Source organism: Felis catus, chromosome C1 (genome assembly GCF_018350175.1).
Source record: "Felis catus isolate Fca126 chromosome C1, F.catus_Fca126_mat1.0, whole genome shotgun sequence".
NCBI classification, from domain to species: domain Eukaryota; kingdom Metazoa; phylum Chordata; class Mammalia; order Carnivora; family Felidae; genus Felis; species Felis catus.
In genome coordinates, this window is record NC_058375.1 from 20,210,130 (window position 1) to 20,223,130 (window position 13,001).

Consider the following 13,001-nt stretch of genomic DNA (forward strand, 5'->3'; position numbering starts at 1 on the left):
TCTCTGACTCAGACCCCAGACAGATTTGACCAGCTTTTGAGACCCTGGACACCCCTGCACCTATGTCCTTGTCAGTGCCATGGGTATTGGCAATTCCATTCCTTAGAGCCTGAAGTTCACGGGGAAAGAGTCCCTTTCTCAGGGTTGCACAGCTAGGGGTGAGCTGAGCTTCAGTGCAGACTGAAGTCCCTCTAATTCCGGATGACTTTCCCCTCCTTAGTCTTTTAAAATATTTTAATATGTTCTTTATTTCTCATCTCTTCTACAAAAGGGATGTCTCACTTCTGTAAAGATCAGAAAAAACCCGACACTCTTTATAGTTTAAAAATGTATTCCCTAATTCCAAATGTGTTTGCCAGGCTGGCTGTGTCCGTGGAGGTCGTTGCTGTGGCCCCTGTCCACTCCCAGGAGCCGGGCAGGGGTGAGGGCGGGGCAGGCCAATTAAGGAAGCCGGGAAGGAAGCGGGCAGATAGATGCCAAATGCCTCTCACCTCTGGCCCTGTGCATGCCGTGTTCCCATCCTGAATCTTCTTCCCTTCTTGTCCCCCCACCACCTGTGCATCACTCCATTTGAGTCAGCCTTCAGGTCTCAGTTTAAATATCGTCTCCCACGGGCAACTCTCCTGAACCCTTCCCCATGCAGCTGGGCTCAGTGTCTGTTCTATGCCCCCATAGCCTCAGTGTTCCCTCCATCCCAGTAGATGTCTCATTGAAATCCCATCACCTGGCTCTGTCTCCGCCGCCCCCCCCCCCCCGCCACTGCCCAAAACTGTGTATTCCCTGAGGGCAGAGCCCCATATGGTCATTGCTGTGCTTCCAGCAGCAGACCAACAGAGGAGCTATTGATCAAATTTGTTGAATGGGTGAAAGAAGAAAGAAGAAAGAAGGAAGGAAGGAAGGAAGGAAGGAAGGAAGGAAGGAAGGAAGAAAGAAAGAAAGAAAGAAAGAAAGAAAGAAAGAAAGAAAGAAAGAAAGAAAGGGCTTCTACATTCTCAACAAGCTCTACCCTTGCATTATTTTTCAATTCAAATAAACATTTATTGACTGTGTTATGAGGTCAGACACTCAACTTGAGATGGTTCTCATGGTAAGCAAAACCGACCTAGGGAGAGAGACGATTAAATAACTAAGCAAGATGGGGCGCCTGGGTGGCGTAGTCGGTTAAGCGTCCGACTTCAGCCAGGTCACGATCTCGCGGTCCGTGAGTTCGAGCCCCGCGTCGGGCTCTGGGCTGATGGCTCGGAGCCTGGAGCCTGTTTCTGATTCTGTGTCTCCCTCTCTCTCTGCCCCTCCCCTGTTCGTGCTCTGTCTCTCTCTGTCCCAAAAATAAAAAAAATAAAAAATAAACGTTGAAAAAATAATAAGCAAGAAACAAATATGTATCTATCTATAACTTGTGGGAAGTGCCATAGAGAATAGGAACAGGGGACATATCAGAATAACAGGGAGATGAAGGATGACTTTGGGGTGGGTCAGATCCATGTTTGAATCCTCTCAGTCACTTATCTGTTGTGTGGCCTTGGGCAAGCCTCTTCACTTCTCTGGGCTTTGGTTTCTTATCAGGAAGAAAAGGCTGATGATACCTGTCTCCTGAGGATGCTGGGAGGATATAAACATTCATCCTTTCAGTTAATATGCGTTCAGTATCTCCTATTCTGAGAAACGACTTGCCCAAATGGACAATGTGTCAGACTCAGGTCTGGCTGGGTCTCTGGATCTGGCGGGGAGTGGGGGTGGGGGGCAAGTCCTGATCTTGTTCCCCTTGATTTGTTCCCCAGAAGTTGAGAACGGAGACTTGCCTGATGTAGGCAACATACCTGTCAATCTCCCCACAGTCATGGGGGTGGGGGACTTCTGCACGGAGAAAGACACAGGTTTGATGACACAAAGGGGACCACTCAATGAAAGGACACCATTTAGCAGGGCATTCCTCCTTGCTGGGGGCAATCTGGAAACTCCTGAGCCTCCATCATCTCCATGGAGCCCTTCTGACTCCCTGAGTCCCCCCATCCCCCCTCACTGATCCTCCCTTCTTCTGTGAGCCTCTTCCTCTTCCAACACCAGTGCATCCACTAGCCCTCTCCCCTCCCCCCTCTCACTGAGCCCATCATGTTCCCTGAACCGTTCTTCTTGCCCTCAATGGGCCCCTCCCTCCTCCTCCACTGAACCTGGTCACCGAGCATCCCCCCCTCAATCCTGCCAAGTCCTCCTCCCTTCCTCTTCCTCATGAGTCTGGTGTGCCCTCAGGGACCACTCTCCTCTCTCTGAGCCCCTTCTGAGCTGCCCCTCAGGAGCAGAGCTTTCTCACCCTCGAGTCCCCATCACTCAGTTTAAGGCACCTGAAAACACTTAGAGAACATGGCGGGTCAGGGCATCCATCGTCCTCCTCCACGTGAAGCCCTCCTCCTCAACATCAAGTGAGTGCAGCTCCCCCATCAGCCTCTGTTCAGCTGGGGCAGTAGTCACGCTGGCTACACCTTTTTGGCAAGTCCTCCCGAGACTGAGGTTTGCTGGGGTTCTTCTTAATCAGTCTCAGAACTGGTTTTTGGCCCCCCAGCCAAAAACCCACCCACCACAGAGATCTCCCATCGCTTATGGCACCTTCAAGTGGACGGAAACTGGGGCATGGTCTAGGTGTCTGGGCAAGTGTTTGGAGGCAGTAGGGCAGGGGCACTTCTAGTTCAGGGAAAATGGGCAGGGCTCAGTCCTATCGTATTGCCAGGCTGACTAAAGTCCCCTTTAAGGAGGATCCTTCAATGCCAGGAGACCCAGGTATCTGAGCTCCCAGATGGCACGAATGGTCAAGTTGGTCCCCTTCAGCGGTCCAGATTCAGCGACTGACCTGCAGTGTGACCTTGAGCAAGGCACTGCTGCACCTTCTGGGTCTGTTTCCCCCTCTGTCTCTAGATGTGGGGATACCTACTACTGGAAGGAGCAAACAGGAGCAAGGGCACAGAAAGAATTTTAAACACCGTGGGGTCAGGGCTCCTTTGAGAAAGCCACGCCAGGCTCAGGGGCTGCGCTGTGGTTTGTTTGCAAGCGAAGGGCTTCCTTGGTGGGGGGACAACCCGGCCAGATCTCCACCGGGACGCCAGTCACCCCTCTGCATTAACCTCTCTACCGACCCAGGGAGTTGGAGAAGGGGTCCTGGTGAGACTTGTGGCCCAGACCAGGCAGAACCAGTTCGGTGAAGGGGCGCACGGCCAACAGTTACTGGAAGGAGCACTGAGCAAGGAGCCACGTCTCCTGAGTTCTAGTCCAGACTCCCACTGGCACGCACAGTGTGGCCTCAGGCATCCCTCCCCACCATCACGCGCCGGGGACTGGAGTCCATGATTTCTAAGCACCAACTATCAGAGTTTATGACTTAGGGACCAGACCAGAGAAGATAAGGTCCTCTTTACACCCCAAATTTGGGGGGAAGTGGATGGGCACCGGACGCCCCAGCAGGGCAGAGCCGGACGAGGGCCAGGGCACCGAGGGGTTTGGGCGAAGTCCCGAGCCGGCGGGGCCGGGGAGGCGGGTTCAGGCATGCCAGTCTCTGATTGGTTGTGCTGTCCATGGCTCCGCCCCGTGTGCTATAAGATGCACCGGCGCCTGGCGTGGGAGCTGCCGCCGCATCTCTCTCGCGTGCGCGGCGTCCGTCCTCCCCCTCGCGGGGGCAGCTGGCCAGACCAGCGGATCGACGGCCGCAGACCGCCGGGGGGCGGGGGATGCCGGGCTGCCGCATCAGCGCCTGCGGCCCGGGGGCCCAGGAAGGGACGGCGGAACCGGGGTCCCCGCCGCCGCCGCCCCGGGAGCTCCTGTCGTCCCCTCAGCCCCCGCCCCCAACTCCGACCTTGACTCCGACCCCGGCTCAGGTCTCTTCACCGCCCGAAGCGGCCCGGGCGTGGGCGGGCTCGGCGGAGGGGCAGGAGCTACAGCGCTGGCGCCAGGGCGCTAACGTGGGTGCGGGGGGCACCGGGCCGGCAGGGGGCGCGGCGGCGGCGGCGGCGGGAGCGGGGGGCCGCGCGCTGGAGCTGGCCGAAGCGCGGCGGCGACTGCTGGAGGTGGAGGGCCGCCGGCGCCTGGTGTCGGAGCTGGAGAGCCGTGTGCTGCAGCTGCACCGCGTCTTCCTGGCGGCCGAGCTGCGCCTAGCGCACCGCGCCGAGAGCCTGGGCCGCCTGGGCGGCGGCGTGGCGCAGGCCGAGCTCTACCTGGCGGCGCACGGGTCGCGCCTCAAGAAGGGCCCGCGCCGCGGCCGCCGCGGCCGCCCGCCCGCGCTGCTGGCCTCGGCGCTGGGCCTGGGTGGCTGCGTGCCCTGGGGCGCCGGGCGCCTGCGGCGGGGCCACGGCCCCGAGCCCGACTCGCCCTTCCGCCGAAGTCCGCCCCGCGGCCCCGCCTCCCCCCAGCGCTGACCTCAGCGCGGGGACCCCTGGCCACCCCCGACAGGCCATCGCCGAGGTGTCGACCGACGGATCGGGACGTCGGCTGGATGGACGGCGTCACCGACGCGGATGGACAGACTGACGGACCCCAGGAAGAGACAGTCGGGGGGCCAGGGGCCCAGTAAAGGAGGCTGAGGTGCGGTCTTAGCGGCTGGCGCATCTGAGGGGGCGGGGCGGGGTGGTGCAGGGCCCCGATTTCCCTTCCGTGGGGCTTCTGGACCTCCGCTGGGTCCCTAATAAAGCTGTCCATTTTGTTACTGCCTCTCCCAGACCTCCTGGGTTCTGGGGAGTAAGGTGGTAGCACCAAGTCCCCATCATAGAGTTGGAAAAATTGAAGATGCTCAGATTCCAGGAGGGGTTTGCCGGCAAACTTTCACCACTGGGAGCCTGCTGCGCTGACGCAGGCCATCCACCCCTCCCTCCCTACACCCGCGTTGCCTTTCCTGGGTCCTTTGTGGCTGTAAGAAGAGTCTTGCCCTTGAGACTGCTGATTTCTGGCGCCGCCCAGCTCTAGACCTTCGGGGAGGACAGAATAATGAGGTCCCAGGATGCGGTGGGGGCTGGGCCAGCAATGTACCACTAAGTTCTCTCCTAAGCCCGTTTCCCATTTGGGGGGACAGAATCCCAGAGAGATTGAGGATTTGTTCCCATCACACTTAGGCCCTTCCACTTCTAGGAGACAGATCTTTTCTCATGCTCTCAAGCAATTTTGCCAAGTCAAGTACATCTTGACTTCGATAACCTGGGTGGGGTATTTGGTAACTGCTTAAGGCCTTACCTGCTCTCCTAAGGTTCCTCCACCGTCCCCCACCCCCAACCTGTCTCTAAGATGGTTCTGCCAGTCATGGAGCCAGGTGACATCCTTTAACAGGCCCCAAGGGGGTAGGTATGTCATCTACTTCTAGAAGGGGGGGGCCTTAAAGGGCCAGACCTGAAATGAGATTGGCTACTATTCTTCCTGTCCACATGCCTATCAGCACCCTGCTCCCCCCTGCCCCCCCTCCGCTGTGAATGGCCTGGCTGCCGTTTTGCTGCTTGGACTGATTGGACTGCAGCCTCCCTTGTTGGTCTGTGAAGTGGTTATCTTCACCTCTGAGAAGGGCTGTAGTGAGGTTAACACACGGCAGAGGTCATTCTTCCCCCATCAGTCAGAGGAAGGTTTTATCCTTTTAAATCACACCTAGAAACAAGCACTGCTTTTGCTGGTGGATCTAGGAGCTAATTTAAAGTCCTCATTTTACAGCAAGGTCACGTCCCAGCACTGGACAGAACTAGGTCCCAAGCCTGTGTGTCCTTTCCATAGTGTCTCCTCCCTGCCCGGGGGCAGGGTCTAGAGAGCTGGTGTCCAGCCTATCTACTATGTGACCTGGAACAACTCTGCCTCCTCTTTGGACTGGTTTGCTTAGTCCCTCTGTGAACATAGCTGTCCTTCCTCATGTCAGGGCTTGGGAATAGGGAAGAAAGGGTAGGATGAGAATGTCCGAGTCACTGGAGTCCGGCTTAATGCTAGAGTTTTGAGGGTCAGGTAAACCGCTCTCTGAAAGGCAGAGCCCCAGGGGCTCTCACCTGACTCTCAGCCCTTCCTCTCCCTCTCCTCAGGTACTATACGTTGGGGCTGGTTTCTCACAGCCAGGCTTTTCCCAAACCCATTCTTGGCTAGGGGAGGGAAGTCCAGGAGGAGGTCTCAGGGAGTCTGAGTGAGCTTGGGGACCAGGAGAGCAGTGAGGGGCCCTGGTGTCCTCTGGCTTCCCCGGAGAGAGGGAGAACCTTCTGAAGTTATTCAGTTCATTCAGGGTCTAGAGGCCCAGAGAAAACAAGGACTTCCTGGAGGTGACACAGGAGCTCAGGCTGCAGCCCTGGGCTACAGCCAGGACTGTTTGTTTTCTGGGTTGCACAGGAAAGGGGCACTTGGTCCAGAGAAGCTTTTAGCTAATTGTGTAAAGTGCTCTGTGCCATCACAGCGTTGCCTTCTCTGGGATTTATTGGTAATCAGCTTTGTCCTGATTTGGAGGCGGTGGGGGGTGAGGCATTAGAGATGGTTCTTGCTGGAGAAAGTGATGTGTGTGTGGGGGAGATAGAGATTGGTCCCAGTGTCACTGGCAGCTCTGGTCCCCTCCCCCCTCCCCCCTTCCAGATGTCCCACTGCTCACCAAAGGCCTTGGCCCTGGGCACACAGTACTCAGTGACTTGAACCCCAGCTCTTGGTTCAGGACTCCACCCAGGGTTCCTCAGCCAACTAATAAAAATCACTTTCCCACCCCTGTCTGGCCCACCCAACCCCCTCTAGGAGCCTCCATTTTCTCCTCAGTCAACAAACATTAATAACTACTCAGTCCAGGAGCTCAAGAAGGAGCAGTGAATCAGAGGGTCTCTGCTTTTAAGGGCTTGTGTTTCCCAGCCCTTGTCTAGGCAGCCTTCCCTGGCAGTCACCATCCCAGGGAACCCTCTGGGGCTGGGCAATTTGTGTTGTTGGAGGGCTATATTTATACCTTCACAAATAACTATAGTTCCTGGTCGGATGACCGACCCCGCTCTGCCCCAACTTTTTGAACATTTTTGTTGATGGCTCCAGCCCTGAGGATCTTGAGAGAGTCGTGCATTGAGAACATCGATGGCTAGCCGTGAATCTGGAATCTCAGCAAAGAGAAATGAGAACAGGAATCTTTCTTTGGGCCAGTGTTTGGGCTGGGAGATGAGTTCAAGGTTCTAATTCAGAATTTGCCCTTTCCTGGATAAGCCCCCTTCCCTCTCTAGGGATCCCTAGCCAAGTGAGGGCGTTTCTGGGAGGCGCCACCAGAGGGCAGTGTGGGGCTGCTTCCCGGGGCGTGGGGGCGTGGCCTGAAGCAGGCTCTATTCCCCACGGTCGCCGCCCCCGACTAGCCCCTTTTCGGCCTTGCAGGGTGCAAGGGGGCCTTCTTTGGCCTTGAGTTTTGAGGGTCTGGCAGACCGAGCGGGTCGTGGCGGTCATTTAGAGAAGGGGCGTACGGTTGGGCCTCTGGTTGGGCCCAGCCCCGGACCTCAGGGGAAGGTTCATCAAGAGAGACTGTCCTGGAAAAAGAGGTTGCCCCTGTTGGTGGTCACCGTCTGAGTGAAAGGCTGGAGTCATTTCGCTCTTCACAGATTTGGTACACCCTGGGGCCCTCTGGGGACCAGGGTGGCTTCCTAGAGATTCGGCATAAACAACAGGTCACAGCCGAGGTGCCTCCAAGCCTGCAGTTCCCCCACCTGCCAGGTCCCCAGAGAAAATTCAGCCGCCCAGTCTTCTCAGAGATAAAAGAGAGGCTCCCTGCTTTACAGCCTGGGGGAGGAGGCATTTGGGAAAGCTGGGAGATCGCCAGACTATTTCTTCCCCCATTAGTACCTGACGAACCCTGGCCAGGAGTGATAGGGGAAGAGAATCCTTGGTTCCTGAATATTTTAACGACCTCCTCCGTGCTAGGCACTTTACCTTCTATCCATTTCAGTCCTCCTAACCACTCTGCAAAGGGGAGTAGCTGGGAAAAGCACAACCATTTCCGTGGCTGAGGAAACTGAGGACGGGGTAGGGCAGATGACTTACCCAAGGACTAGAACCTGCAAACGAGGGGTCCTTTAAACACTAGGCTACCCGGCTTTTCATTTACCAGGCTAATGAGGGCTCCATTTGACGGTGGGGGATCTGGGCTCTTACCCTTTGTCTGGGTACATGGCCTCTGGTCCTTGGATCTGGGAGGGGTGTGATGAGATGCTGGAAATGTGGCAGAAGGTGCACCCCCCCTCCCCAATCATCTCCACCGAGTTCTGGGGCACACCCCTAGAAGCTGGCTCCCCACCCTGGTTGTCTGGGCTCCGGGGGTGAGTCAGGCTGAGTCAGCATACCTGGCTTCAGGCAAGGGCAGGCCAGCGATGCTCAGGGCCTGGGCTTGCCTTGGAGGGCTACCTCCTCTCCCTGCACACCTGGGATGTTTGGTGCCAAGGAGAGCAAAGGGCCTGGGATGGCAGAGGAGGAGGACAACAGTCTCCATGGTGGGGCAGAAAGTGCCCCAAGCTTGGAACAAGACAGATGTGGGATTCAGTGTTTGCCTGTAACTTTTCCGCCGGAAGACCTTGGGCAAATGACTCCCCTTCTCCGAGCTGGTTTCTTGTGTGCGTCTGTGTTACTGGGGAGCTGGGGAGGAGATAACCCCAGACTATTAAATGAGAGGTCACACTAAGCACAAAGTGGAGACTTGTAAATGTTTCAGTGGGCCAATCTACCTAGCCCAGGAGAGGCTGCTAGGACAGAGCCCCCAGGCAGTGTGGGCCTTTGCTTCTCCAGAGCATCGCCATATCAGGCATCCCCCTGGAACGATCCCCCTTCTCCCCCCACTGTTGGTCCTAGGGAACTCCATAAGGGGAGAGGTGGAGGCAGGGAAGGCTTTTCTTCCCAGGAACATTCCATTCCAGCTGCTCAGACCAGTGGGGATCCCAGCCAAGGACAGAGGCCCAAGGGAACCTCTCCTTACCCCAGGAGCCCCCATCTCTTCCTGGGCAGGAGCCAGTGGAGCCCTGTCCCGGAATAATGTCCTGTAGCTTCTCTCCACAATGGCCCCTCTCGAGGCAAATGTTGAAGGGTTTGGGTGGGGCTGGGTGGCTTTGGGAAGGAGGTAATTAAAGCTCTTGACATTATTCTTTCCAGCTCCTCCCAGTTCCTCCGAGCCTCTACTGTCTGCATCTGGACTCCTGGATTCTGCCCCTTCCCTGGGCACTTCCTTCAGGAAGACGTCTCACAACCTTACACAACCGAATTGATCCCACACAACCTTGGCACCGTCCTTACTCTACAGGAGCCTTGCACTTAACAGTGGCAAGGTGCTCAATTCTGGGGAAGGCGCCTGTTCTCTTGAGTTTCCTTATATAATCTGCATTTGACTTTGGCCGACACCGTATGATTGGAAATGTTACAACAGGTCCTCTGAGGCGCAATCAGATTATTTAAGAAAGGAGCAAATGTTTCCACTGTGAAAATGAAAAGGATTTCTTTTAAGAAATAGTCACCGTTCCTAAGTCGCAGTGCAGCTGGGGTCCCCGTTTTGGTCGATGCCATCGCTTCTCAGTCTGACAAAGCTGGGAGTCCTGTGTGATGGGAAACGTTCTGAGAAATCCCTTGTTCCCTCACCCGCTGTCCTTGCCCTCTCCGACTAGGGGTGTGCCTGTGGCCTCTCAGATAAGTTGCTGGCTTGGGCGGGGGGCACCTCTTTCTCAGGAAGAGGCGGTGTTAACATAAAAATCCTAAGCAAAGTTCTAAATGAAAAATGGGAGCATATTTATTCAAGTATCCTGATAATAAAAGGAAGAGGGGGGGGAGCATACTTACGACCAAGAACTTGTAGAATTCGGCAAAATGAATGTATATTGAATCAATCCCCTGATTTATACATTCAGGAAGAATAAATTTCAATAACGTGAGACAGAAGCATGTGGTTTTGAGGTTCACTTTGCAGGTGTCCTTGCCGCCTTTCCTTTGGTGTGCCTGTCACATAACACCTTCTGCTTAGTTTCTGTTGGCAACCTGGCCCTGGTGACTGATTTGCAGACTGCTTTCCCCCTTGATCTGGCTCAGAGCTGACCCTCTCCGGGATGTCTCCCCTGATTAAGGATGTGACGAGGAAGCTCGGGGCTGGGCGTGCACGTGTGAGACTGTGCGTGACACCGAGGAGGTCGTGCACATTTGTGATAACATGGCAGCATGACGATCCATGGAGGATCGCGTGTGACTGTGCTAGCGACAACAGGGACCCGTTTGTCAGGGCCCCAGCAGGAGACACGGCACACTCAAACTGGAAAGAGATTTTAAAAGGGGTTGTTTCCAGAAATGTGGGCCGGGCTTAAGAAACTAACCAACGACAGTGCAGCTCTCTCAGGCTAGCAACAGTGGGGAGCCTTTACAAGGGGACAGCAAAGGGAGGGTGCAGGTGTGTGGAGAAGGCCCCTGACAGGAACAGTGGCCTTTGGTTGAGAAATGTAGCCAACCATGGCAACCTGGTGGGGGAGGGAAGAGGCGGAATAAACATCCCATTCTCCTCCTCCTTTCAGTGCTGGGGTCTCTCATTGGCTGAACCAACAGGAAGGCTGAGAACAAGGGAGCCATTGACCCACAGTCCATAGAGGTCAGCCTCCCAGAGCACCAAGCACGAAGGGTGGAGAGTGGGACTGGAGGGGCCAACACATCATGTCACTGCCCGGGGGCATGTCTTCTGTTCCCCAAAGTTCACAGCAATGCGTCTCCCGGCTCTGGAGCTCCCCCACCCACCATGGGTCATAAGGGGTGGGTGGACTGCTTCTTGGTGAGCACTGTGGGGCTGGGGGGTGGGGCTTTCCTCCCTCCACCTTCCCCTCTCTGGCTGTGATCCCCAGTTCTTGACTCCTGCCTACCCTGGCATCTTAGATGGTTCCAGGAACTGTCCCGGAGAGAACAATGCCAACCACTGAGTCACTGTTTTTCTCACACCCAGAAACACGGCACCACCCCCAAACACACCCACAGGCGCACCTGCTGCCACCATGGGCCTCTGACATAGTCACCGCAAGTCATGGCTGGTGTCATGTACCTCAAGAAAACGTACATCTTGGCACACTGCTGCCCTGCCATGGTCCTACATAAAATGGCAAGTGCACAGTAATGCAAACTGTCACATGCCAACGATGCCTCATCACACAGATGTACAGGAGACATACTGTCACGCTCATCCACGTGAAATCAGAGCGGAGGGGCGGGAGAGTGTGGGGGTTAACAGCAATGGCTCTGGAGTCAGCCACACCTCTTTGACCTCTCTGACACCAGCTTCCTTGCCCGTAAACGTGGAGATAATGATTGCTCTTCCCTCGAGAATGAAACGAGAGGTAGTGACCGCGAAGGCTGTAGCACAGTGCCCGGCCTGGAATAAAGACTCTAGCAGCGGAAGCTGTTACTGGGAACTCCTGGCTCACATTCTCCCACATCTCACGCCCATGCATGTTGCAGACCAGCAGCGGCGAGCACACGCCTGTGCAAGGCCAGCCAGACGCCCTCAGGCACACGTGCCCTCCCCCAGACACATCTGCTGGGAGCATGTGCACATTGACAAATTCCCTCGGCCTGGAAGCTCTTTCCCCAGACATCTGCATAAGCTTGCTATCCATTGCCTTTAAGTGTTCAATCAAATGTCACCCTTTCGATGAGGTCCATCCTGACTTTTTAAAACCACATACCCCAGCACTCCCAATCCCTTACCCTGCTGTGTACTTTAAGCATTATTGACCTTCTAAGAAGATATACTCTAGTTTATTTTCTGTCCACCCTATTCGAGTATAATCTTCATGAGAGTGGGGAATCTTGCTTGGTCTTTTGGGTGCTGATGTATTCCAACTCCTGTAGGGGCCGCTGGCACACGATGGGCTGAATGCCGTGTGGACACTTACTGTGGGTCTCTAGCTTTCTCACTCTCTGAAACAAGCACATCTGGGTGAACCCCAGTGCCCACCCCAACAAGCTAAGCCTGTGTGCTTACACGTGTCCAACTCAGGAGCTGGGATAAACTTAATCTCTCCTAGGCCCCTAGTTGGGTGGGCACAGCCAAGGTGGAGGGGGGACGCTATTTTCAGTCACCAAGCCAAGAAAGTGTTTCCACTCACCCTTCCGGCCTTTTTGAGCCCCGCAGAGACTCACTGAGCCGGTGAGTTGGCTGGGCTCACCCAGGTCACCTGAGGCCTCCTCTGAGGCCTTGTTTTTTTCACCCTGACTAGAACCTCAAGCCATCACTTCAGAAACCACTAATGAGGTTGTCTGTGTTAAGGGCTTTGCAATCCTTGGATCAAAGAGGCTGGGTAAACAGCGGGCAGCGTCCAGGCCAGTGACTGGCTGATGCCCCGAGGGAATAGCTCCCTGAGAGCGTGCAGCTGCCACTCATGCTGGACAGCCTGGCATGGCCCCAGCTGGGTTTGGGAAGAAGAGACCCTGCCCCTCTTAGGGGACCTATTTAGAGCAGACCAGAGTGTGCCCATCAGCCCTTGGGAATAAGAGAGGGTGCCAGAGGATAGAACCCCCCCTAGAAATAGAACCCCCCCCCCCCGCCCCCGAGGATAGAACCTCGGCCAGGTAGGGAGGCCAAACCTGGGCTCTGGCTCTGGGCGATGCTAGAAGTCCCCCAGGCTTAGCTGCCACTACTGAACGGGTCTCCAATTCAGATTCATCCCGCTTGTCCTCCACCTGCTTCCCGAGTGGGTGGGCAGAGCTGGGGTCAAGCAGCCCGGAGCACTGGAGTGTAAGGCCAAGTCCAGGGTCATCAGGACTCCAGGTAGGAAAACACTGCAATGTTTACTCTTTCACAAGAGACCTGCTGTGGCAATTTGCAGGTACAAGTCACACGTGAGACACGAGTCCCTAGCACAGTTTTCCAGCTGGGGCTGGTATGGAGAGAAGGAGGTGAAACCCCCCAGCTACAGCCAGGACTCAGACACCAGGGTACCCAAATGTCCCTGCCCTCAATGCAAGCCAGATGCAGGCTGGAAGAGGCAGCCATAGCCCCCCCACAGCCATGGAAGGTCATTCTCTCAAGAGAAAGCATGGTGCTAGGC

General features: G+C 55.8%; 1 protein-coding gene across 1 annotated transcript; it reads left to right on the forward strand.

Moving 5' to 3' along the window:
- The first annotated feature begins 3,589 nt into the window (after window positions 1-3,589).
- On the forward strand, window positions 3,590-9,861 carry TRNP1 (TMF1 regulated nuclear protein 1). The gene is made up of 2 exons (XM_023258352.2): window positions 3,590-4,563; window positions 9,085-9,861. The coding sequence occupies exon 1, from the start codon at window positions 3,714-3,716 to the stop codon at window positions 4,395-4,397; it is 684 nt and encodes a 227-aa protein (XP_023114120.1). The 5' UTR covers window positions 3,590-3,713; the 3' UTR covers window positions 4,398-4,563; window positions 9,085-9,861.
- Window positions 9,862-13,001: the final 3,140 nt, after the last annotated feature.

What these genes read in the sequence shown, in the direction of transcription:
- TRNP1 (XM_023258352.2), top strand. Translation starts at nt 3,714, where the DNA reads ATGCCGGGCTGCCGCATCAGCGCCTGCGGCCCGGGGGCCCAGGAAGGG.